Source organism: Microtus oregoni, unplaced genomic scaffold (assembly GCF_018167655.1).
Source record: "Microtus oregoni isolate MIOR12 unplaced genomic scaffold, Mior012 000002F_ref0000024, whole genome shotgun sequence".
Classification (NCBI taxonomy): Eukaryota; Metazoa; Chordata; class Mammalia; order Rodentia; family Cricetidae; genus Microtus; species Microtus oregoni.
Genome location: NW_024543061.1, coordinates 18,847,483 through 18,875,020, shown reverse-complemented (window position 1 = coordinate 18,875,020; position 27,538 = coordinate 18,847,483). Strand labels below are relative to the sequence as shown.

Below are 27,538 nucleotides of genomic sequence, written 5' to 3'. Positions count from 1 at the left end.
CACCATGGCTGTTTTCTAAGTATCCAGTGAAGGAAACAAAATGAGCAGGGCCCCTTTTGTTGGAAGAACTCAGGCTCAAGCTGATCTGACAATGAGTCTAAGAAGTCTACACATAAAAACAGATGGGATATTCGTTCTATCAAAGTTAACATTAGGACCCTTGTCTTAGTTTTTTTGTACTTTGTATGACATAAATAGTAGGTGATCAGTGGGAAAGTATGCATATTACTTGAAAATATGACGAGCATATTTTAAGGAGTAAATTTCTGTTATTTCTGACATTTTAGATACGTTGTCTTATTTTGGTTGAGGGAGAGAGTCACTTTCCCTTTGGAAAGAGAGAAAATGGACTCGTGAGGGAACTCTGTGGGTAGGAGGGCTTGTGGTACAAGCAGGAGGATCTCAGTTAAAATCTTAGAACCCATGTAAAAAGCTGGGAATGATCCAGAGTAAACCTATCATCTCTGCACTGTTGCGTGGGGAGGGATAAGACAGGGGATCTCTGAGGCTTGGTAGCTTCCAGAAATAAAACATAATAACAAGAGAGAGAGAGAGAGAGAGAGAGAGAGAGAGAGAGAGAGAGACTTAAAATACAGTGATTGGGTGGATAATTTTCATTCTTTCAATCTTTCTTTCCTCCATTTCAGTCAACTTGTGTGATTTAAAAAATGAAGCTGTTTTCTCTCTGGAGAAATCATAATGAAAAACAGAGTTGGGTCTCACCCTTTAATCCCATTGTTCATTTGGGGCTTGATATTAGGAGGTGGTTGGAGCAACCTAGCATCTAACAACTGATCGGGGTGGTTCAATATGCATTAAAAGCCTGCTTCATGATGAAGAGTGCTGTGCTCTTTTTCTGTCGGCATGCTGCTTCTGGCAGTGTAGCTGGGAGTGTGGAGTAGCCAGGGATTGGCTCCTGCCAACTCTCAAAGTCACAGATGAAAGTCATATTGGCAGTACAAAAGGGAAAAAAGGGGCTTAAACTTGACATACATTATTTATATGTACTTTTTTATCTGCTGTTACAGTTCTGTTGAAACTGAACTGACTAAACACCCTTGCACACTTGTGGTTCTAAGCTTCTTTAATACACTCATTGTTTCTTTCAATTGCCAAATACTTACTAAGTGGTCATTTGTCTACAGATGATCTTTGTTTCCTTTTTACTGAATCTTTCAGAACCATTAGGCTATATGCCTATAAAGACAGTAACTAGAATTTCATCTTGAATGTGCTAGACCTAATAAGTGTTTGCCACATAGTTGATGCCCAACACATGGTCATGGGATGGCCAGAAGGATAAAGGAAATAATACATCCCTTCTCATATTTTACACTCATGACATATTTATAGATAGGATTATATTCTCAAGTCTGCAAACCAAGACAGCAGAGGATCCAGCCTCCAAGACTATAAATTTCCTTCCACTTATGTCTATATGTCACCTTGTTAGAAACTTTTTCTTCCAAGTTTCTTTTTAACTTCATTTATTTTAAAAATGTACTCTTGGTTTGGAAGGAGAAATGGTTGTTTGAGATTCATCATGACCACAGAGATGAACTATTGATCATGGAAATGATACAAGTATTGATTGGCACCTTTGGTTATTTGTGGCTTTGGATTGAGGATTTTGCATTACCTTAACTTGATCTTCTTCATTACCAGTTGGAGGAGCCTCCTGCTCGATTTATATACTTTTGATAGCCATGTCTTATTAATGGTTGGCATTCCAATGTGAGTGTAGATGCTGTATATATCTCTATATATGAAGTAGAATGTTCATGATAGTCTCCTCCTGTCACATCTGTAAAAAGAATCTTACTATAATCATCTGGAAGAGACAACCTTCTCAATGATTAATGGAGAATCAGTGGCAGCCACATAGTAAAGCAGAGACTATAGCAATGCAACCTTAGAAGAAACCAATAAATACAATGGTTTTTTCCATGTCATGTCCTAAAAATAACAGATTAACCAAGCTGAAATTTTATTTTTATTGTTGTTGTGTGAAGCACAGTATGAATGTGGAGGTTAGAAGACAGCTCTTGAGGACTGTTTATGTCCTTCCACCATGTGGGGCCTAAGATCCAATTCAAGATGGCAGGCTGAAATGGCAAGCTCTTTGTCCCACCATGGAGCCATCATATTGGCCTTTGATCTGGAATGTTTGTTAGTGGTGACTGTGAGATCAATTACTTGGTTCTTGTTTTGTTTTATTTCTAATTTTGACATGTGAAATGGAAGGTAGAATTTTCTATCCTTAACCAACTTTCTCATTTTTGGAATTGTTCCTGTTTTATTTTCTTTGCCAAAGACAACAACATTAGGAAAAGTTAAGTTTACATGTGTTTTTCCTGTATAACAATATCAAGCCCAGTTTATCTAGCTGAAATCTGTATAATGTGAATTATGTAATGTGCTGTGGAATATTTTCCATTTACTTATATATATATTTCAGCAGACAGGAGATCAGAGACAGAAGTGCTATTTATTTTTACCAATGACAACACTGATGCCATAGGAACTGAAATTTACATTCACATAAGCATAATACCGAAGCATCTAAGATGATCTAAAATGTCTTCAATTGTGAGAACTGATTTGGTGAAAGTCAGCTGTGAATTCATAAAAATGTACATGAAATATTTTTTTTTGTTTCTGGCCTTTTTTTCTAACACAAAGCTCATTAGTTCCTGGAAAATGTGCCATCAGTATTTATTTCTCTTCCCATGACATGACATTAAACATTTTATCATGAGAACTATTCTAATATGAAGGATATTATAATTGTATATGTCCTCTAAGAGAGCATATAAATATCAAATAATAGAAAGATAAAAGAAAACAAAGAACAATAACAAAAAGCTAGCATCTTAGATTTCCAATTGAAATGTTTCCTGTGAATATGAAGGCTTTTCTGTGCTAAAGGTAATGGCTTTGACCTCTGCTTCTAGTTCGGCTGTGGAAAACTGACAAGTACTTTGCCACACAGAGCCATCCTGCAGACAGACCTTTGAGCTGGAATTTTATAACACTATTAGTGGTGATCCTGAGAGCAACTACTTGGATCTTGTTTCATTTTGTATGGCCAAGTTGATTCTATGCCATAGGAACAGAAATCCATGTATGCTTATGTTCTAGAATGTAGACGTTAAGTCCACCTACTCTCTTACTCTGCACTGGCGCAAACTGTATCTTTAACAGCAGGTGTGGTTCATAGTGCCCTCTGCTTTTACATGTTGAGACCATTGATTTTAAAGTATTAAGATTTAAAAATATACTACATTCATTTATTGGATGTATGTTTTTGTATGCTTGTATGAATGTGCACATGTGTGTCTGTGTATGCCTCAGCATGCTTGTGGATGTCAGAGAACAACTCATAAGAGTGTGTTCTTGCCTTCTATCATCTGGTTATTGGTATCAAACTCAGTTTCTTAGGTTTGGTAGCATTTCTGATGATCACATTGATTTACCTGTATACCACAGATACAAACTATGGTTCCTTGTGTTCTTCATCAGATTCAAAGGGTCTGGAAAGCATACTTCATCCAGCAGCTGGGGAACACTGTTGCTAGGGTGCTGACATCTGAATGGGTTTGATTTATGTCATGACTGTAAGAAGAATGGAAATCTGAGCCAGAGAATTCTTTATTGACAAGAATATAAATAAGTCAACAGCACACTTTTATAGATAGTCTTGCCTTACATATTTTGGGTGTCTAATACTTTGAAGTCAGACAAATGTTAATATTTTGAAGCTTCTAGCTTTGCTAACTAAGTTATAGCATATGTCTATGTGTTTCTTATGATTTTTTTTCTTTTTCTTTTTAAATTCTATTTCTTTACTTTGCTGTTTGTTTTCTAAAGAGAAAAGAGGGGGCTTGGAGGGGGAAGGTAGAAAGGTACAGAAAATCTGGAGGAGTGGGGAGAAAGAAAACTGATCAGAATAGATTTAATAAATAAAAATAAAAATTATTTTTAATAAAAATACATAAAATACACTATAGCTCGTTTATTATAGGAATGTATTTTTTCAACTATCAGTTGTATATACCTGCCACCTATTTTCTTTTTCCTTTATAAAAATATAAGCTGACTAGGGAGAAGGCTTGGTTGATACAGTTCTTGCAGTGCAAGCTTGAGGACCTGAGTTCAATTCCAAGCACTCGCATACATTGTTGATTCCTTCAGAATGGCCTTGTAACCCTAGTGCTCCATACGAAGACACAGGAGGCTCAGTTGGACTTGATCACCAGCTACTCTGACACAACTGGTGAGATCCACCTTCCAGGGGAGAACTGATCTCAAAAAATAAGGCAGAAAACAATATCAGAGCATGCATGGTGTTGACCTCTAGCTTCTACATGCCCCCCCACACACATTTAAAAACACACACATGCACCACTGATACATACACACTCACCGACTCACAAAGATACTCACCCACACACATATGTATGTATATACAAGGAAAAATTGTGCAACTTATTTAATGATCTGCTGAATTCCATTTTTCTCTAAAGATTAGCGCATCACAGTTTAACATCTCCAAGTTTATGGTCTTCTATTGCACTCCAGCCCAAGACGATAATCACCTTTTTATGGAATGTGGCGATGGCTGTGTTTAACAGGTCTTTGCAAAAGCCTCGTTTGGAAGTGTGCCACATTGCAGCTTGATAGTCTCACTGGCTACCACAATATAAAAGTAACTTTCACCCTCTCCTCTGAACCCTGGAGAAGGCTATAGTTGAAATAATTAAAATCCATATGCTTAATGATCTGTGCTTTCTGCAAGGTGGTGCATTACCATTTGTAACGATGTTTAATAGCTCATAACACTCAATGCATTCAATCATCAGTTACTGACGCTTGTTGTGGTTTTGCATACTGAATGCATATCCAGAGATGGAGATAGTCTTGAACCATGATCAGCCTTTGTTAAAGAGGGCTGGGTTGACCAAATGTGGACCAGAATGTTGGAGCCCCTCAAGCCAGGCTGGGAAAAGGACTTTCAGCTGAATAGGCATTTTCTTAGTGGATCTATTGTTATTGGTTGTTGATGTATTGTGCATTGTGGGTTTCACAGCCTGGAGGACAGTGACCAGAGCTTTCCATAGGATTTCTGGCCCCCACCAACCACTAGACATGCTTCAGGTGACTCTCCATTGCACATTCTCAGTCTTTGGACTAAAGCTGAAATTGTGGAGGTCTCATCAGGACCAGGATTTTTTCCAGTTTTCCAGTCACTTCAAGGACGTTGATGGCAACAAATCTCTGAGACTTTCTACTTAATTTCTTGCGTTCTTAGAGGGCTATTTGCAAAAAGGAAACCAACAAAACCTCTCAGAGCTTGCATACTACCCTTTTTATAAAGACATAGGGACAGGCAGCTTTCTTACTCTACAATATTGATATAGTCTTTATTATAGTTTGGGTTAATGGTGGCGTGTGTGTGTGCACGCACACGCACGCATGCACATGTGTGTAGTGCATGTTTGTGTGTGTGCGTTATTTGTAACCTGTAAAGGAACAAGGAGGATGTCCAATACCCTCTATCACTTTCCAGCACTTTTCCTTGAGATGGGTCCATCACTGACCTGGGAGCTAGACAATCTCCAACAATCCTCCCGTCTCCACTACCACCCATTCACATGCACACATACTAGTGGTGGCAGGTACAAGAATGACCACACTCAGCTACTGACGTGGTTTCTGGTATCTGAATTCTGCTGTTTCCCACCAAATCATCTCCCCAGCCCCTCTGATTTTTAAGTTTAACCAAGAAGGCTTTCTTATGAAGACTGTGGGTTGCAGGATGTGAGCTGTGCCTATGCCTCATTAGGTGTTCCGTGTTTGAAATGATCATTGAGGAAGCTCATTTTAATGTAGATTTTGCCTTAGAAAATACTGTCTTTCACCAGTACTGGTCCTCAGAGGGAAATCTGATTGTGAATTGCTGACCTTTTCCATAATCATGGGCTTGAGTCATAATCACCCTGGAGTGAAATGCGTATCTTGCTTTTCATATTCTTTCCTGTTTCAAAAAAAATGTTTTAAGATTTCTCTTCTTTTGTAGCAACTTCCTATGTGGGCAAAACAAACAAGGAAGGAGCCACTGCTTTCCCTAGCACCTGCCTTTCTCAAATATTACAGTCTCATGGCACTTCCTGAGCTTATGTGCTGACTTAAAAATAAATAAAAAATAACAGAGGGAAATCAATTTATATTATTATGAAGTTCAATAAATTTGAAACGTCATTAAACTTTTCCTCTTGCTTCAGTATAACTTCATGACATTCAGAGGGGACGTCGGCAAGTTTTCCTTTCCTCTTTCCAACATTTGCTGAGTAAATGTGTAACTTGCTTGCTTTGGTTTGAATTCACTAATGATAACTCAGAATCACCAAAGAAGCATCAGTGTCACATTAAATAAAAATAAAATTAAAAACACTTCACCTCAGAGCAATTTAACAAAGAGAATGTCCAGATTTGAATCTTTTACTTCTCTTTCCCTGTGACTTTTCTTTCCCTGTCTCTCTTTTGTTTGAGACTGAATCTGTGTCTTCCCAGATGCTGCTTTGTGAATCTGTCTGTCCCTGTGTCTGTGTGTCTGTGTCCTCCACAAAGGAATTTTTTCCTCTCTCTGTTTTTTTTTTTTGACAACCTAGAAAGTATCACATGTGAAGAAATTGGGGAACCTCTTGGAAATCTTTATCAGGGTTCACAAGGAAAGCATCTTTCCTGATTGCATCTACCCCCAACCAACCTGGATAAGAAACAGTACAGCAAGCACCACTGGAAACAAATGTCTAAACTCATATCCATGTAACTTCCAGAACTTGTGCTGTGTATTCTATAGAGTTAGTTTCTACCTATTTGCTGTTTCCTCATACTCTATCATAACATTTAAGCACACATGCCTCAGTCTGGTTTGGAGGCATGGAAGAGGACTTAATTTAAGATTACAGCTATGCATTCGCTGAGACTGTGAAAACTGATTACATGGGAAATCCTTGAGAAGTAAGATGAATTGCTAAGCTGTTCTCTTTAAATCAGGTTAAACATGTAGACTTAGTACACAGTAAAAGAGCAGTCTTCCATAACTTCAAGGTGTGTTATTAACTCTGGATGTGAGGTCTAGCAAATGCTCTAGTCTCTTGGAGTGGAAGAGATATTTTTTCATAACAAGGTATTACTATACCATCTAAGACGCCTTACCTGTCAGGGGCAGAAAAATTAATGTGTGGCAATCATGGTTTTTACACTGGCCAACTTCCAGGCCAGGACAAGGCAGAGGCAGTCCAAAACAAGCCCTACTCTGACAAAAGGAAGTGGCATACCTGGGATAATTCTTTAAAAAATGGTCCTGTTTATGTCCTTCCTCCCTACTGCTTTTATCTCCTATTCCTTCCATTCTCCATTCTGTTCCTGTCCCTTCTCTTTTTCTACTGTTTCTTCTCTTTCTTCTTCCTTTCTTCTTTTCAGCTTTCCTACACTCAACAAATAAGCAGGTAGATGGGTCTTCAACTTCTAATCTCAGGCCACTCAGAACTACGCCAACAGATACTTGTAATGGAGCAAGCAGCTATTAAGGGTTATTTCTAAAGCATTGTTTCTAGAGCTAGCTGTCTTTCAATACTCTGCCACTTACCATGTGGTTGACCCTGGTCAAGTAAGCTTCTCTTTATCTCTTCAGTTGTTCTGGGATAAATGATGGCATGAGAGTACTTACCCCATCAGACTCTCTCTAGCAGTCATGCCTTGGTACAGTTAAGTTTTTCTGAATAGGACTTGGAACATCTTGACCTCTTAAAAAGACAAAGAGGGAGGATCACTTATAACCATGTTTTAATACTGAGACTAATGAAAAGGATCCTAAGACTGAAAGCGTCATTAAGTCCATATACACAGAAACTAACGGGATCTGTAAAGCAGAAGAATCATGGGTCTCCTGGCAGCATCAGCCCCCTCCTCATGGATACCTTCTCACAGTGATACCCTTGCCTTTACTTAACTCAGAGGTCCTCAGCTAAATCGATGACTGATCAATGGATCTTTCCAAATCCTCAAGCAACTCAGGATATTTCCTGTGAAATGAGAACTGACAGCACCGACAACCAAACAGGTTGAAGGGCAGGTATCAGGTGTTAAAATTCCACTAGGGAAACATCACAAGTTCTGTATTTTTCTCCACCTTGGCCATTTACTCATTTCAGATTGCTTTATCACAACTGACGGTATGTTCATGCATATTTCCTCTATGCTTCGAAAATGAGCCAGTTAGAGTAGGGTTGGGTCTTTGAGTGCTACAGCACCGTCAAACATTCACAAGTTCCACTCTCAATTACTGTCTACTCAATTAATATTTTAAACTGCTTAAAAATACATTATATGTGTTCATAAATATTAAGTAAATTAAGAAAGAAAATAACAGTCCAATAAAATACTTATTGTTTTATGTCAGGGTATATGTTTAAATGATGCTAGATTTTTAAAAAGTAGTAGCAAAAGATGCTTACCCTGGTATTTAGGCTGCCATGAAGGCATTATTCTGTGTATGCACAATTGGGCATAATCATAAAGTAATGTGCATGAGGAATATGAATGATGAGCCATGGTGATAATGCATAGAATTTTAGAAAACAGTTTTACGAATAGGAAGTTTCTATGGCAATATGTTGTTCAAGTAGCTAAAATGGCCAAAGCTTAAAGAAATGGCTAGTGAAGTACTGAACTCTGTATCTTATTTTATTCTGCAAAAATGATATTGTTTGTCATTGTCACATGGCTAAACAGTACCCATTTTTCAATAGCCTAAGAGATTTGTACCTTAAGAAGAATATGTGTAAAACTTGACTCATAGCTTGTTATGAAAAGGGGAAAAATAACTCCCTGGAGGGCTGGCTGCACTACCTGCATTCCTAGAGCCTGGAAAGGAGAAAGAAGGATTTGGTGTTCACAAATCATCTGCTCACGGATGACATCCTACATCAGCCAGGGATGCAGGAAACCCTTTCTCAATAAACAATGACAGAGAGAAGGAAGAGACAGACAGAGAAACAGAGACAGAGCTAAAATGATGGAAGACAGAGACTTTTGTGACTTTTTCCTCACCTGATTTATAAATTCCATGTTGGGAAAGGGGGAAAAAGTTTAGTAACTGTCAGTATTTTGTGTAATTAGACAAAAAGGGTCATGATATGATCAAACAATTTATTGTTGAAAAAATGCAGATGTAAAGAAATTTCCAGAAGGCAGTTCATCAAATGTCCTTAAGTTAGAACTATGAATGTTATTTTTGGTTCCTTTTAATTGTTCGTGGTTTTCCCTCATCATATAGACGCCTGGTTACTTAGTAATGAAAATAGTGTCACTGCTTATCCCCACATCAGGCAAAGAAAGGTCGCTGGAATGTCGTGCTCCCCTTGGCTTCTTGGTTCATTGTTTGCTGGTGTTCTGGTTGCTTTGCAGTGCTTACTCTGCAGCTTGCCTTTTTCTTCATTTTCACAGTTTAGATTTAGGAAGTAAAACCCTTAGGTGCCCCTGCTGAGAGGAAGCAAAGGAGCTGTGAGCTAAGCCTTCAGGGTGGCAGGCTGGCAACCATCTGTGTTGTCTCTCCCATCACCTTGTACTTTCTCAGTCCTCCCCTCACCGATTTCCAGTAGTTCAGAGATCAGATACCTAGAATGTGTTTGTCTTATATGCAGACCCCTCTCCAAAGGATGAGCCATGTTCTTGGGTTGTTTTGGATTGTGATTGACTTCCAACCCATTCTCAGCATGGTCACCATGGTTCATTGCTACACATATTAGTTCATATTACATCAAGATTGTGCTTGGCTGTGCGTACAAAGTCTGATGCCTCCATGGTAGTCTGAGTACCGAGGCAAGCAATGAAGGCTAGAAACTGCATGAATAAATAATAGTAATCATACTACCAATATTGGTTACTTTTATATTGCTGTGAGAAAAAAAAAAAAAGGCCTGCCAGCAGCAACCTAAGAGAAAGAAATTTATTTAGCCTGAGGTTCCTGAGGTTCCAAAGATAAATAGTTCATGGTGTCAGGGAAGACATGGCAGAGGGTGGTGAGGCAAGGACTCGGGAGCAGGAAGCTCTGTCGCCACATTGCAACTGCAGTCCGGAGACAGTTTGAGCAGGAAGTGAGGGCAGGCTGTAAAGCCTCAAGCCTGCCCCTTGTGACCCACTCCATCCATGGAGGTTGCACCTTCTTGAGGTCCCATAGCCCTCCCAAATAGGACCTTCAGCTGGGCACCAGCCATTTAAGCACATGTTTAAGCCCATGGCAGACATGTCTCATTCGACCCACAGTAGCCCCTATTAGAGGTAAGTGCTTATTTGGAGACTTGAGTACATCATCTTTAGTAGCCCCATTCTGTGAGAGCATTAACACTATTTCACTCTCATCTTAAGGTTGAGGGATGTAAACATCATGGTCTCATGATCACTCAACTCATATATTTAGCAACATCTAGAGTGAGAGCCTGGGTCTTGCTGATTTTAAATTCCTATTCTTTCATTATAAATTATTATAAAGGCTATTAAGTAGATTCTCTAACAGAATATTTTGTTTCATTCTCCTCCCACCTCATTCCCTTCCTTCCTGGCTCTCTCCTATATTTCCTCTTCCTTCCTGGCTCTCTCCTGTATTTCCTCTTCCTTCCTGGCTCTCTCCTGTATTTCCTCTTCCTTCCTGGCTTCTTTTCTGTTTTTGTGTCACAGATGTCCTCAGAGCTGCAAAGTCAAGTATTAATAGAAGTGATTCAAACTAAGAAAGACAAAACCTTGATGGTTTTCTCGCATATGCAGATCCCATTTTTCAATTTACATACAAATGCACAATGCTGTAAATACAGGGGAGGGCTTTTCACCTTTAATCCATGAGTTAAAATATGTGGAGTGTTTAAAATCGATGTTCCTGTGAGAGAACTGCACACGACTGGTTGATTCCAAGCCATCACTCACGCGACTTTTCTTCCCAGCAGGTGTTGGGGGCTTAAGGAAATCAGAGACTTCATAGGGCAGCACAGCCCCAGTTAGATTTATAATCAAGTAACGGAGATTGGATATTTACACACACATACACACACATACACACACACACACACACACACAGAGAGAGAGAGAGAGAGAGAGAGAGAGAGAGAGAGAGAGAGAGAGAGAAGATCTCTTCCTCTATCTAGGGCCCGTCTACTTCCCTACACACTCTGTCATTTCCCAGTTGATTATTTCAGTCCTATGGAAAAGCAGTTTCCTGAGAAAATAGCTAATTTTATCGTGATAAACTTGTCTATCATATTGTAATATAGATTTCTGTTTTGTCCCAGTAATCCTAAAGCTGCAGGGATATAAGACACATTAGTGTTATCACGGATTTCACATTAGCTTTCCTTCGGAATCTTTAACAACGTGTGAGCTCATTTGTATCTCCTCAGAATGGGCTCTTAGTTTCTTATTTAAAGCTAATAGAATTACCTGCTATTTATCTCAGAGAACTCTTAGAACCTAGCCTGAGATTTACATTTACAAACACATTTTCTCAGGAGAGAGTGTTCTCTCTCTCTCTCTCTCTCTCTCTTCCTCACCAGCTTCCCTTCCTTTCTCCTTTCCATCCTTCCTTACTCCACCCTACCCTCCCTCTCTCCCTCCTTCCGTCTCTCTGTCCTTTTCTTCTTTCGCAGTCTGCTTCTATTTGCTTCTGTCTGTTTCACCACTCCTTCTCTATCTGTATATGTCTCTTTTTATTCCTCTTTTCTTTTCTCTTTCTTTTCTACTGAGTATCTATCAGACAACTCACTGCCTGTAACAGTGAATGAGACTGGGCTTTAGAAGGGCATCATTGGATAGTTTCCTGGTTCTTGTGTCCCTACAGAAAGAATGGAACAGAGATCCACAGTTAATGCTGAATCAGGGGAAATCTATTAAAATGAAACTCCATCTTTCAAGGGGGAGCAGGCCAGAGCAGGGATACTTGAACATCTTCAGGACTGGGATGTGCTGAGTTAGGGCTTTTATGTGACTTTACATTAGCTTACTTAGATCACTCTTTTTTTTTTCATTTTTTTATTGAGAAAAGGAAAAAAAAATAAGTTTCCTCCTCCTCCCAGCCTCCCATTTCCCTCCCCCTCCTCCCACCCTTCTCCCCCTCCACCCATCCTTCTCCCCCTCCCCCCACTCCGCTCCCCCTCCCTCTCCAGTCCAAAGAGCAGTCAGGGTTCCCTGCCCTGTGGAAAGTCCAAGGTCCTCCCCGCTCCGTCCATATCTAGGAAGGTGAACATCCAAACTGGCTAGGCTCCCACAAAGCCAGCACATTAAGTAGGATCAAAACCCTGTGCCATTGTCCTTGGCTTCTCATCAGCCCTCATTGTTCGCCATGTTCAGAGAGTCCGGTTTTATCCCATGCTTTTTCAGTCGCAGTCCAGCTGGCCTTGGTGAGCTCCCAATAGATCAGCTCCACTGTCTCAGTGGGTAGGTGCACCCCTCGTGGTCCTGACTTCTTTGCTCATGCTCTCCCTCCTTCTGCTCCTCATTGGGACCTTGGGAGCTCAGTCCAGTGTTCCAGTGTGGGTCTCTGTCTCTATCTCCATCCATCACTTATAGCATAGATCTTCTCACTCATTATGTTTTACATAGATCCTCGTGGGTTAAATGCCCCATTAGTATCCTATTAATTTTTACTAATTTAGTTTGTTGGGGGTCAGTGCAAGTTCATGTGCCACAGCCAATATGAGGAGATCAGAGAACAACTTTAGGAATTGGTTTCTTCCACCATGTGTGATCAAACTCAGCTCATCAGGTTTCATAACAAACACCTATACTCATTCAACCAACTTGACATCAAAAGTGTTTATTTAGCAGAGCTGGAAATCAAGGCCAGGACATTGTGCATGGTAGACAAAGAATCATCGGCTAAGCTATGGCCCCAGCCCACTGTCTTAAATCCCCTTCTATGTGTGTACATTTGTTTAGTAATATAATGCATCAGAGGTTGTTCTCAGACACTCTGGAATACTGCTCTACATTTCAGCCAGCCCTTGCGGGGAAACGGAAAAAGTCCCAGTTTTAATCTTGGTGATTTTTGTTTGTTTGTTTGTTTGTTTTTGATGTTGTTTTATGTGTTAATTCTGAATCCTACTCATGAGGCTTTCCAGAACTTTCTGTCCACCCTGACCTTCTGCTTTACCAGTAGTGGCTGTGTGTGCCCTAGATTGATTGACTAGAACTCTGTCCTGATACCCTTGTCTCCCTTTGACTTTGATACACTCTTGGTCACCTTATGACCGATATGTGTGTGGAGTGGTTTTACAAAGTGTTACCCGGACCCACTGTTTGAGTACCTGAACTGGAAAATCCAATTGGTTAGGCACAGTTTGTTTAACTATACTCCCCCTGCATGTACTGGTGGGGGGAGGAGTTGGGGGGGGGTGGACTAAATTGTCATTTTGATGTCATCTGTTCTGTGACTAACCCTATCCTAGTGGTCACTTCTTACACAATGTAGAGCTCACCCCAGTTTAACCAGTAGAAATTGGAATCATTCAAGTAACTCCCTAGCACTCTCTCTCCCTCAATCTCTCCTTCTCTCTCTCTCTCTCTCTCTCTCTCTTTCTCTCTCTGTGTGTGTGTGTGTATGTGTATGATAATTCTTACTTTGCTGTGAACAATAAAGTCTATTCCCAGTAAGTAACTTCTAATTGGTAGCTTTGAAAAAGGTATTCTGCTTTCTCTGTGGTGATCCTCTTTTGATTTGTATTGGTGTATAGTATAATGGTCTTTCCAACAACATTGAAAAATGTATATTGGCTTTCTTTTGTTTGATACATATATATTTTGTAATGATTTATTTTACGCATGGCTAAAAATTCATCTGTGTATGTCTCTCTCTCTCTCTCTCTCTGTGTGTGTGTGTGTGTGTGTGAAGCATGGGACATATGTACTGAATAAGCATTTAATAGCTGCAGCCTTTATTAGAAATCCATATTAGACTTACAAGGATTGTGTGTCTTAGCAGTCCACCATTGTACTGACACAAAAATGAAATTTTAAGTTTCTTCAAACTTCTTTTTGTTCATCATGGATTGTTTTTATTTTCCACCTATGCATAAAGTCTAAGCAGGCTATTAGGAAATTGTACTTTGTGTAGGTGATATGGAGTCTTTCAAGGACCCAATGATATAGTACAATTTCCTATATGTCCACATTTCTTGTGTGCCCACACTCAACAGAAAATCAGATTGCTATGAAGGGCGAATGAACTACAATTCCAATTAAGAGAATTGCAGGCTATGTTGACCTGCTTATAAAATGATCAGTTTCTTTCCCCTTATGTATTAGCACAAATGACAGAATGCACAAACTCAAACTATCATTGGTTTTCTATAAGTTCGTTGGGGGCTGCTTGAGGAAAGAACCATATCACTTCTATTAAATAATTTAATAAACTGTTTCATTACCAGTCAAACAACAGGTTCAATCAACTGCACTTCTCTGGTTTATTGAAGGTCTTCTGTATCTAAATGCCTGCTATATAAAGCTCTGTTTATGCTTCCTACCAGCCTTTCTCTTCTACTGCATGGATGCTTTTCTTCAATACAGTATCAGGCTTATCATCCTTAATTATTGCCCTCTGTTTTCCACCTCTTGTGTCCCTCTTTGTATATATGCAACTCCTGCATCTTTATTAGTCATTATCAGTTCCCACTTTTTTTTCACAAAATTCACTGGCTCTTATTTCAAAGCCCTCTGACCATACTTCGGCCCTTTCTTCATATTATTCCTTTTCATTCCTGGTCCAAGTCTTCTCCCTGCTCTTACTCTAACTGCAATTATCCTGTTGCCTCATTTTTCTCTCCTTGTCACCCCCTGCCTGATTTACTTTATGTCATATGTCTGACATAACTTCCAATAACAAAGATCCACTTGAGTCTCTTTCTCTCTGACAGGGGTACAATCTGAATCTCACAGCCCCTTTCTCGCATGCCCTTCCATGCGGTCACAGTTCCCAACACTCAGCCTCAGCCTCAGCCCCAGTTCCGTGCACTGTTCATCATTGTGCCTGAGGGGAGGGCATCACTAGTCATGAGAGAAGGCTGCTCTCCCTCATGCCACTCTTTTACTAAACGAGGAAATCATTAGTTTCTCTCCATCGCCTCCATTTTTTCTCATGCGTCTGGCACTTCATTACTGGATTCTGGTACTGTTTAGAAGCCAGCTTCCCCCTGAGAGAGTGAGCTCCTTAGGATGGGACAGATATTTCTAGATGTTGTCTAAATTTTAAAACCCATTTCAAAATGTGGCAGGTGTCTACTATAGACAGGTTTTCTAAATGTTCTCCACAGTAGAGAGGAAGCTTTAAGAGCGAGTTGGAAGCTTGAATCTTGGGTTTCTTTGTGCTTAGGTTTGTTGTTGTTCTTGTTTTGTTACCCCAGTTAAAAGATTAATCTTTTGTGGGTATTTTCTTTCTTTATATTTCTTTCTTTTTCACTTTTAGATGTTCTTGCTATGCAGGCTTACCTAACCTAGAACTTAGTATATTTAAATTAGACTGACTTCTAACTTGTGGTTATCCTCCTGCATCAGTCTCCTGAGAGTAGGTTTAAGAGTTTATTGTTTAAAGAGTCAGTCCTCCACCAATGGTGTCATGGGTACTATGTGTATCATCAACTTAACAGAACCTGGAGGCCCATAGGCTGTTTGAACCTCAGTTAAAGAGTTGTCTCTACCCGACTGGCCTCGGGACATATCTGTGAGAGATTTTCATAATTGATGATTGTTGTGGGGTGGCCCAGCCTAACTGTGAGTTGTATCATCCCTACACCTATAGATCTAGGCTACAGAAAACAGCTAGCTGACTATGAGCATAAGCCAATAAGCTTGTTCCTCCTTCATGTTTTCTGATTTGGTTCATGCTTGAGTTTCTTGCCTTAACCTTCCTCAATGATGGGCTGTGTCCAGGAAGTATAAGTGAAAGAAATCCCTTCCTTCCCCAAGTTGCTTATAGTCATGGTGTTTATCACAGCAACAGAAAGCAACCTAGAAAGTAATTAACTCGAAACTTGGATGTCAGCCACCTGAACTAGCCATCGACTCGAAGGAAATGGAGAAATGGAAGACTTAAGTTTAAGATAATTTAATCTCAGTTTTCAGATCAAATGTATTAAATGACTTTCTTATTGGTGTTAAAAGCATGGTTTTCCACCATAGTATGAGATAATACCTTCCTTTGCCCACCAGTTCTGTTCATGCAGTGGGAAGCTAAACTTAGAAGGCCCTCTCTGACACTGGCATTTCAGAGGTGCCAGCTTTGCAGTGAGGTCAGTATTGGAGGTCAGTATCGGCTATCGACAGATGTCTAAGTTCACAATACTCTCAGCATCCTCAATAAACACCTGCCTCTCTGTGTTTGTCTTGCAGGTGAGACGATGCGGATCGCCTCCTCTGAGTTTGCTGATGACCCTTGCTCTTCAGTCAAGCGTGGCACCATGGTGCGGGCAGCACGGGCACTGCTGTCGGCTGTGACACGCTTGCTAATCCTGGCTGATATGGCAGATGTCATGAGACTTTTATCTCATCTGAAAATTGTAAGTATGTAGACCTCGTGAAGATCTCTGGGTGGGGACAGCTGGGAAGGATTAGACATGCTTCACTGCTCAGAGATAGGCTGATTAAACTTGCTGCCTAGTGTAGCACCAAATTTTTCAAATAACTCAATTTTAGCCCACAGGGCTTTCAAAAAGCTAAACTTCATCGAAGTCAGCTCCCTACCTCCAAACATAGAACTCGGATTCATTGCTTCGTGGAGTACATGCATAGTGTTCTTGAAAGGAAAGAGCCTGGCATATGCTAATTTATTTGTGCCCATGTTAATATATGTTAATATATATTTGAACCTATTGTAGTCTGACAATAAAACAGTGTCCAGTTGATATCTCTTCCCAGAGCCTCCCAGGTCCCTGACAACTGTCACAAATCCTGGACTTTTTCCCCAGACTTTAGATATAAGGTACAAAGCACAGAGTTTCCCTGGGAACCATATGATGTCTGGCTGGGTCCCATTCTGGGAAAATACTGGCTTATCCTGGCCCTGCCTGCTTCTGTTAGGGTCTTCTGTTCTTCGACAGAAAAGAGAACAAGTTGTAATGGGGGAAAGTGGTACAGGAGGTGAGTAATAAGAGCTCATCTTACCTCACGTCTGCCAAATTCATTTGATTGGAGTGATCAGGACATCAGAACAATCAAGTCCTGTTACCTGTCGAGAGATTTTTGTTAGAATTTACTAGACTAGATCCCAGAATAAGGCCCAAGACTCCCATATTATATGTAGAGACTCTTCAATTTTTTGCAAAATCTGGTTTTCTCTTTGAATCTGTGATTTTAACCTTAAAGCAGAGTGAAACATTTAATGTTTTCCAGTCAGGTTCCTGAGAAGCCAAGGAACACAAAACCACAAAACAGAATGTGCTTGGGTGGGTGGTGTTACTAAATTTTTCTCAAAGAATAGGCCCTCAAAGGCTATGTACGGCTGTTGCAAACTGCATGAGGTGTACAATTCAAGGAACAGATAGCTTTGAAAAAAAAGGGCAGTAATATAATATTAAGATAAAGTGTCTGGCCCCTAGATTCAAGCTGACATGGGTAGTGTGTACAGTCATCTTGCTAGCTGTTGGTGCCCAGCATCTATGCTGTCTTCCCATGCATGGTGATGTTCCTGGAGCATTTGTAATCTACAGCACTGGCTCGCACTTCTCCAGCCCCTCGTCTGCAATATGTATCTTTTGTAATACTACAACTTTTTGTACTCAACTGTGATGGAGAAAAGGTTTTATGTTTTTTATGTTACACTCTACTTAGACTTCAAAGCAACATTTTAAGAAAAATGTTGTTCTGCCGGAAGTCTTTCTCAACAGCGGGTCAGTGAGACTGAAGCTAAATAAATTAATGAAACACTCAGTTTTTCACTATAGGCAATGCTACCCCAGCTCTTGGGTCATGATGGCAGGCAGCCCACATGAGGAACATGCTCTTTATATTTTTAAAATTTGTTCATTTTTTGAGAATTTCATACATGTGTACCGTATTTATATCATTTGTACCCCTCCCTCTGTCACCTCCATATCCTCTCTTGACTCTCACTTTTTGAATTTATGGCCTTTTCTTCTTCAATTATTATTGTTACATGTGTGTGTAGGTAGAAAGGTAGACGGACTGACAGACAGGCAGGCAGTCAGTTATCTAACCTACTGTGTTCATCTAGTGTCATTTATATGCACATGGGTTTATAGTGCTGACTGCTTGGGATTGGGTAACCTATCAAGGTGCTTTTCCTTGGGGAAGACCTGCATCAGCTGCACGTACCCGAATCTCTACATCTAAAGGCAGGATCTTTCGCAATAATCAGATCTCACTGAGTCAACTATATTTTTGAGATTTCAAGGGTACAACTTCCCTCTTAGATGCTAAGTCATTCTTACCTGCTCTACTGGCTCTTATAATCCTCCCTCTCTGGAATACCCCGTGGATGTCCTGCCTCTTGGTCTTCTTGGTTTCCCTTTGTGGTCCCTGAAACTTAGGTATGGAGGCTACACGTGGAGCAATTGGTGCTACACGACCCACAGTCAGGTACTCTCTGCATTGTACCCAGTTGTTGATCTCTGCGGTGCTCTCCCATCTGTTGAAAAAGAACTTTCTTTGATTAAGATAAGAGTTAAACTTCTCTGTGGCTATACATTTATATATCTAGAATGCAGTTATAAATTATACTAGTGTAGATTATACTAGACCCAGAAACTGCAGTTTTCTATATACCCACAAGATGGCAACATCCCTCCTCCTCTTTTGCTGCGGTCTGGGGTCTATGACCGCTCCAGCAATCTGCGTCTATGTGCCTATGGGCCTGGGGTTCAGTTGATAGAGTGTTTGCCTAGTGCACACAAAGTTATGGGATTACTCCCTAGCACCTCATAAACCTGCATAAGGCACAACTCTCAGAAGAGGGAATCATGAGGATCAGAAATCAAGGTCAGCTAAATCTAAAGCTTAGGGCCAGCCTAAGATGCACAAGATCCTAAATAAAAATAAAGTAGAGCTCTAAATAAAAAGATGGTAAGTTAATGCACCCAAGTAATTGAACCCAAGTCTGTGACGCGGTCTACAACTCCAGATGCTGTCTGTGATCAGCTAGCTTGCTCCCTCCTGCCCCCACTCCCAGCCCATGCTGCTCTTTTGGCTAGTGCTGTTGACTGATTCTTCTCCAACCGTTTGTAAAGTCAATTGCATTCTGTCCTCCACATAGCAGTGAAGGGAGTTAAAGGAAAGGATTTAGCACAAAATCATGCAAAGGTCAATTCAGCAACGTTAAGCAGACCTGTCAGATTGTCAGTAGTAAAATTAAAAATGATCGTATACTAGATAATGCATTTGTTCTCAGACCGCAGCAAAAGAGGAGGAGGGATGTTGCCATCTTGTGGGTATATAGAAAACTGCAGTTTCTGGGTCTATCACAGGGTGAGGGCTGTGTCCAACCTTAGATTCAGATCAGTCCTGGTGTCATTGCATGAATTACAATCTCAAGCTAACCACCCTGCAAAAGCTGGCACTTCGGACAAAAATCATTATAAATAAATGTGGTGGTTTTTTTTTTTCTGAGTAATTTTGCTAGTAAAAAGCATAGCTTCTTGAGATATTGCATATATCTATTTATTTTATAAATTTAAGGTTAAAAACAATAAAAAGCTGCTAACTAATGGCTTCTGGGGGTGAGAAAGCTGCCTTTCATCAGATGCAGACCCTAGTAGATTGCCCATGTTCCAGGGCATGGCTCCAAACCCACACATATACATGGAGCACTACTTAGACTAAGTGTCTTAAAACCAGAGGCCATGAAGATAGGAGAGGGACATAGTGAGGGATGTCTGGAGGAGGTAGAGGCAGCAGTGAAGAGGAAATATGATAAAGATCTGATAAAATTATTTGAAATATGGGTGAGATTCTCAAAGACTTAGTAAAAATATATTTAAAGACACAAAAGTGTATGTACAAGATCAACTAGCCAAAATCTCAGCCTGGGAGCATGGGGAAGGCATACAGTCCTACAAATCTACTGAGGAGAGTTTGCAGTCAATAGCTTCCAGGGGAAAGCATCATTTTCTGTGATGGACACCACTTTCCAATAGTTTCTCCTACACCCATCCACAGTAAGTGGACTCTGGGTTTTAACAGAGGCCACATTAAATGGAAAGAAATAGGATTGAGAGAGACGAGAGAGATTTGAGAGAAGGGCAAGTGTCAGCAGACTTGGTAAAGTATGCCTTTTGCATGTATGGAATTCTCAAACAATACTAAAAGAGAAACCCAACCAACCAAACAAACAGACCACAACACCAATGTTTGTACATGTGTTAACGCAGCAGGTTAGAAACTATCAGGCTGCATCTTTTTCATTTTTTTTCAAATTAACAACCCTCTGTAGCATGTAGTGATGTAACCCAGATAAAAGACTGTCAGGTTCAGTATTTCTTGCAGTTTTGTTGTTGATGTGACTTAAGTAACTGGCAAGCAGTCACTTGAAGGAGGAAGGGCATGTTTTGTCTCACAGTTTGAGGGGATACAGTGCTATGATTTATGATCTGCACCATGGAACCAATGTTTTTTTTTTTTGGGGGGGGGTTTCGAGACAGGGTTTCTCTGTGGTTTTGGAGCCTGTTCTGGAACTAGCTCTTATAGACCAGGCTGGTCTCGAACTCACAGAGATCTGCCTGCCTCTGCCTCCCAAGTGCTGGGATTAAAGGCGTTCGCCACCACCACCCGGCTCCATGGAACCAATGTTATGATTTATTATTTATGGTGTGGATGACCCTGCTAGTTCGAGGTGGGAGACTTAGGAGGTTAGGAGACAAACAGATACACCATGCAGAGAGAACTTGGAAATAGAGTTTATTTAGTGGTATTGGGAAAGATTTAAGGGTAAGGGGATTATGCAGGGAAGAGAGAAAGAGCAAAAGGATAGAGAGGGAGAAAAGAGGAAAGGGGGGGAGGCAGAGGTTCCTTCTTATTCAGAAGAAGAAAGAGATGGGGGGAGAGGAGGTGCAAGATCAACTTCTCTTCTTGGGAAGGGGGAGATTGAAAGTAGGTGGAGTCTGTCTTTTAAAAGGATGGGTTATTTTTTATCAATAAATTCTCTCGTATAATCGCAATTCCTTGTGGGTGGTAGGATGTGAGTGGTAGTTTCCTTCATTCTACCTTCTATATTTAAAAAAAATTATTATTATTAAAAATTTCCGCCTCCCCACCCCCCACTCCGTTCTCCCTCCCTCTCCAGTCCGAAGAGCAGTTAGGGTTCCCTGCAAAAAATAAAATAAAATAAAAAATAAAAGGATGGGGTGCCAGTTGACAGGGCAGGCCAACAGAATTATAACATACAGTCCATCATGGAGTCTGGGAAGGTATGGCTGCAGTTAACAGCATGGCAACAAGTGTGTTGTAGTTTTATCTTGGCCTCACATCTCAGAACAATATTTATAGGGATGTTAGGAACTGAGGAAAGTTTATAAAACCTCATCCCCATGCCTTAGTGACCATTTTCTCTGATGAGGCTCCACCTCCTCAAGGTCCGGCCACCTTCCAAAGCAGCATCATTGACCAGAAAGCCAATGGGAAGAGAACAGTTCCCTTTGGAGCCACAACAAGTGGAGTGTTCATCAGAGTCAAGAAGTGGTTCCAGTTTTCTGCTTGCTCATAAATGAAGAATACCCACTACCCCCTGCAACATTACCTCCTAAAGGCTATTTTGCCTCAAGCATTACACATTACTTTTCAGCAATGTGTCAAAATGTGTTGATGGTCCTCCTTCCCGGATATGGATTCTTCTCCTTTGATAGTAACTTATGGGAACACAGAGAATTGGCCTCTCATTAGAAACTGTGGTTCATGTTTTTCCATAAATAGTTTTTTAAGTACCTGAAAGAACACTGATTTATTTTTTTAAAAACACTCAACATCTTCTTCTGCTTCATTCCCAAATATGTAATAAAATATTGAATGATTTGCAGCAAATGTTAGGCAAGCCTCTAAAAGTTAGTGAAGTCCTAGAGGCCATGAGAGATTGTACAGTACATTTTTGTTTGTTTGTTTGTTTGTTTGTTTGTATTCTACTGCCTCATCAATCAATGTATGTGGCTACAGAGGAATCCTCTGACTTAAATACAGGCATTTTAGTTGTCCATAGTAAGGCCTCTATTCTCTCAAGATTATGCCTGCAACTACTTTTTTGAGCATCCTTCTGCTCCTGTGCTGTATTAAAGATCTACAGGGATGCAGAAAAGTTATGCTGCCGCTGCCACCACTAGTCCAGATTCAGGAGGGCAGTTGTAATCAGTGGGCATAGTTCCAAAGCTCAGCTAGCACTCTCTTGAGGACTAGATGTGCCCAGCAAAGCAAATCACTTGTGCATCAGATGCTATTGAGGACACCGTGTGATGATAATCACTTCTGTTGCTGAAGCTGCTGGGGACTCATTTCTTAGCCAGACACCTGGTATGTCATGCGGTCAATTGACACTGTCAGTGTGCTATGCTGACATGTGCCATTTCTAGATTTTAAAGGAAATCCCAGATTTTAATCAGTGATGGTAAAGAGGGGCAATAATTTTCCTGAGGCTCTGATTTAATGTAATCAGATTATATTGTCAAGTTGTTTGTGTGAGTGATAGTCTTATGCATAAACTCATCTAGACATATGTACTTCAGGAAAAAAAAAAAACACTTTTTTGTCTAGCCCCAGTCTAGTTTCTCTAAAATAAAGATCTTAACTATTTGTTGATTGAGGTGTTTATCCTGCCTGGTCCCACAGCTGATTAGTCTCAAATAAATACACACAGTCTCAAATAGACACACAGAGGTCTATATTAATTATAAATTGATTGGTCTTTTAGCTCAGGCTTCTTATTAACTCTTATAACTTACATTAGCCCATAATTCTTATCTGTGTTAGCCACATGGCTTGGTACCTTTTCCAGTGAGGCACTCACATCTTGCTTGCTCTGTGTCGGGCTTCCTTTCTGACTTTGGTTGACAACTACAAACTGAAACTTCCCTGTTCCCAGGATTCTCCTGTTCTCCTTGCCCCACCTCTATTCATGCCTGGTTTCCCAATCTATACTTCCTGCCTGGCTACTGGCCAATTAGCATTTACAGACCATTTTCCCACAGCACTTCCCCCCTCGCTTTTTAAAACAAGAACTCTGAATTGAATCTCCTTTGTTTAGCTTTTCACCTGACCATTATCCATAACAACTTGTAAGCAACATTCTAAACAAAGGCAAACATCCATAATCCACTTTTTGGGAATGTGGGCATAGTTTTCCAGGCTAATTACTGCTGATTGGGGGCGCTAATAATCTTATGCGGACCTAAAGAAAATTTTGAATTATGATCAAGTCCTGAATGGAATATTCTGTGAGGCTTGATCATCTCACGCAGCAGTCTATGAACTGTTCTGGATGAAGAACTCAGACATCTGGACCATTCTTCCTATCAGAGATTTCTCAGGGGGTCTTCTTTGATCAAACCTGATTTTTCTTAATGCAGAATGAATCCATAGTCTTTCATTTCAAGTGGAAACAAAAGCAAAGCCTCTTTTCCAAATCTTTGACTTAAATTTTAAAGTCAAAACAATATATTTATATATCTATATCTATATATGATAAATCCAGCTGCATTTATGATCAAATGTCTTTTAGCAGCATTTGCTCCTTCCTCAACCATCAAACAATTTAAAGACAACACAATAACATACATCATCTAAACTCTCTGTGTATTTTTCATCTTTACATGCTTTATTTTAAACTCTATTTCCTTTATTTTTATTTTATTTTATTTTATTTATTTATTTATTTATTTGCTTTTTGATACAGGTTTTTCTGTGTATCTTTGGCTGTCCTGGAATTCACTCTGTAGACCAGGTTATCCTTGAACTCACAGAGATCTGCCTGCCTTTGCCTCTCAAGTGCTGGGATTAAAAGTGTGTGCCACCACACCTTGAATACACAGAGATCTGTCTGCCTCTGTTTCCCAAGTGTTGGGATTAAAGGTGTGTGTCACAACACTCAACTACTTTCTTTCTTTCTTTCTTTCTTTCTTTCTTTCTTTCTTTCTCTCTCTCTTTCTTTCTTTCTTTCTCTCTTTCTTTCTTTCTTTCTTTCTTATTTTAAAGATTTTATCCTTTTTTCTTTTCTCTCCCAAGCCTATATATAATTTTAAAAAGACTGTAAACCATTTAAAGGTTTTCTTAATCTGAATCTATCTTTACTGTATATCTCTCTTTTTCTGACCATGTGAGTCTTTAATTAGCTAAGCAATGTGGTTAGGATTAAAGCTGTGGCTTTGACAGTTTAATCCTCCCAACTCCTTAGCTTTCTGAGAATCTAGTTTCGTGCTGGAGGTACTGGGCAGAGCCATGTTTATTGCCACAAATTTATTGCAATTCAAGGACCATTGTCCCACAGCAATTACCAGATAATTTCTTACTCAAAAATAAATTAATGAACTATAAAGCAGAAACAAGTAACTTACTTAGTCAGTTTTGTAAGGAAGCTATATTTTCTTAGTGGCTTCAGGGGTCAGATGGAATTCAGATGCCTCATTATTTGGGAACATTGATGACACACATGGAGTGGGGGTTAATACTGGTTGTCAAATTGACACACCTTGGAAAAGGGAACCTCAAGTGAAAAATTAGCTCCTTTAGAATGACCTATGGATGTGTTTGTAGGCATGTTTTGTAATTGACATCTAGCGTTGGAAGACCTAGCCTAAGGAAGGCAGTAGCAATTCCCGGCAGTTAGACCTGGGCTGTATATGAAATTCAGCTGACTGTGAGCTTGGAAGCATGCCAGAAAACAATATAGCCCTAATGTGTGTTTCAAGATTCTGCTTTGAGTTCCTCCCTTCTTTTTCCATGATGGTGGACTGGAATCTGTAAGGTTAAATTAATCATTTCCTCCCCAAGTAGATTTTGGAGAGTGTTTTGACACCACAATTAAAAACAAAACTAGGACACCATGTAACTTTGTTTTATCTGTGCTCTTTTTAATGTGGCCTGGTAATGCATTTTTTCTCAATGAATTTTTAGTTCTGAATCTCCATTGCAGATAATGTGCCTGAAAAACAACTCTATAAAACACAGAGAAGACCTTGAAGAATTCTACATGGAAAACCCTGATAATAACATCTAAACACACAAGTTACTGAACAGACTTTAAAGACCTCTCTAGAAAGTTTAACCTTTTCAATCATCTCTGCACACATTGTAACCATGAGGGATCAGGATTTCCTAGTGTAGATGCTCTCACGTTGACCTATGCCAATAGTGGGAGAAGAGTGGATGTCTGGGATACGCCAGATCATGAGGGGCTTTCAATGAAGAGTGACCTCTGCTACTAGGTGCCTTCGTGTCTTTCTCTTGGAAGCTAGTATCCAGTACAATATATTTCCTTCCCAGCTTAACCCCTACAAAGGTCTCTCTGACCATGAGAGACTCAGCCTTCCTAGAGAAGTCCTTAGAGGCCTGTGTGCTCTCTGAGGCTTCCTTTCTCCCTCCTGGTCCTAGTTCCTTTCTACCTGCAGACACTCCTGGATAAGAGGAAATTTTTTTTTAATATGGTTTAAAACTAAATCAGTTTGATCACACATCCCTAGCCCTCTCCACACTTGTGAATTTACAGTTTTCATAGTGAACCCTAGGCAGGTGTATTTGAATAACATTGCCATTCCATCCACAGAATTGCCCTTTACTCAACTGTTAGCGCCAGATCCCCAGTGGCCAGTAAATATCTGAGAGTAAGGCAGATATTTGGATCATAGAGGTCATTTTTCCCTAACCATGCAAAAAAATGGCTTATTTTAGAAATAAAAATTTGTTTTTTTACCTTAATTTTGAGTTTAGAAAAACGCCTAGTCGTAGGCAGAGGCCACTCATTTGTTTTCCAAATACCAAGACGCGAAATAATCACACTGAAACTATATTAATTGCAGCATGCTTGGCCAATGACTCTAGACTATTTCTAGCTAGCTCTTACATCTTAAATTAAGCCATTTCTATTACTCTGTGTATCACCTTGTGATTGTTGCCTGCTGGTAAGGTTCCATCCGGTGTCTGGCATCTGATATGTGTGACAGCTACATGCTTCTTTCTAACTCCATCTTCTCTCTCTCTCTTTCCATATATATAATATGGAAAGATATATATATATAATCTTTTCAAGCCTGGTTATCTTCTGTTAAGCCATTGGGCAAAAGTAGCTTCTTTATTAACCAATGGCAATAAAACATATTCATAGCATACAGAGGGGAATCTCACATTACCTAATCTCTGCCTTTCTTTTTCAGTTTTTTATCTATCTATCTATCTATCTATCTATCTATCTATCTATCTTTTATCTCTATCTTTATGAAACTTTGACTAGCAGAAATTTCAGACCCTTCTAGGATTCAAACAAAGCATGACTAAGTCAAACTGAACAGATCATGTGATTAATAGTTTAGTGGCTTTTTTCTCCAAAGTTCTTCGTTAAATTATGTTTCACAATTATTATAAATTCTAAATGGCATCTGAATTCTTCAGAGAAATCTAATAAGAAGGAAAATTATGTATAACACAGTGAAATAAATATTCTAAATTGGACTGACTAACAACTGGTAAGAATCCCGGGGTATAGTATTAGAAAACCATTCCTGGATTTAACACCCTCTGTGATAATTATTCTTTTCTATCCTTGGAACCAGATTTTAATGTCCCAAGAAGCGATTTACATCTTATATAAGCAGCAGGGACATCCCAGTTGCCAAGAGAGTCCACTCCATGGTGCTTTTGATGGCAAAGCTTAAATGATTATGAATCTATTAGGAAGGAGAAGCATTGCTGACTCATTATTGTACAGATTTAAGGCATGAGTGTCTCATTAACCTATGCCAATATGTTAAACAGGCCTTTCTCTGCAATAAAATGCAATTTGATTTGCGTGCCTAAGAAAACCCCACACAGCAGCCTCTGTTCAGCTGTATTTCATTCTTTTCTTTGTGTGTTGTTAGAGCTTGGACAGAGTAGAAAAAGAGTGACTCTGATGAGTTTAATTACCATTTTAGATGTTTATAATTAGAAAGGGAATTATGCAGAATTTCCAAAGATAAAATTGAATTTTTTGTAGTCTGCAGATCGAAGCCCAGTTGCCACACATTTGTTATTATTGAAAATTGGTTTCCTCCCTGCCAAGTTTTCCTTACTGAATGAGGTTGCCTGTTGAGTGAATTGAAAGGCTCCATCACACCTCTGGGACAACAGGCTGGCTGATATCTGCTATTACTGACTTATATGCTCTGTTTCATTCCCTCACCCTGTGATACTTGATAAGTATTTTGTCTTAGCCACATCTGTGAGAGTGTCATAAACAGAACCGACAGTCCATCAGAATGTAGCACATACTTAATTTTTTTGGCCCTATGTGTATTCATTTGTATCTCAAGAT

General features: G+C 39.8%; 1 protein-coding gene across 2 annotated transcripts in view; it reads left to right on the top strand.

Moving 5' to 3' along the window:
• The window catches only part of Ctnna2 (catenin alpha 2), a 1,108,102-nt gene that overhangs the window by 312,270 nt on the left and 768,294 nt on the right, over positions 1–27,538 (top strand). For both annotated transcript variants that reach the window (XM_041679862.1, XM_041679872.1), the window contains exon 4: positions 16,435–16,601. In XM_041679862.1, coding sequence (XP_041535796.1) covers positions 16,435–16,601 — 167 coding nt within the window. The remainder of the gene's footprint in view (positions 1–16,434; positions 16,602–27,538) is intronic.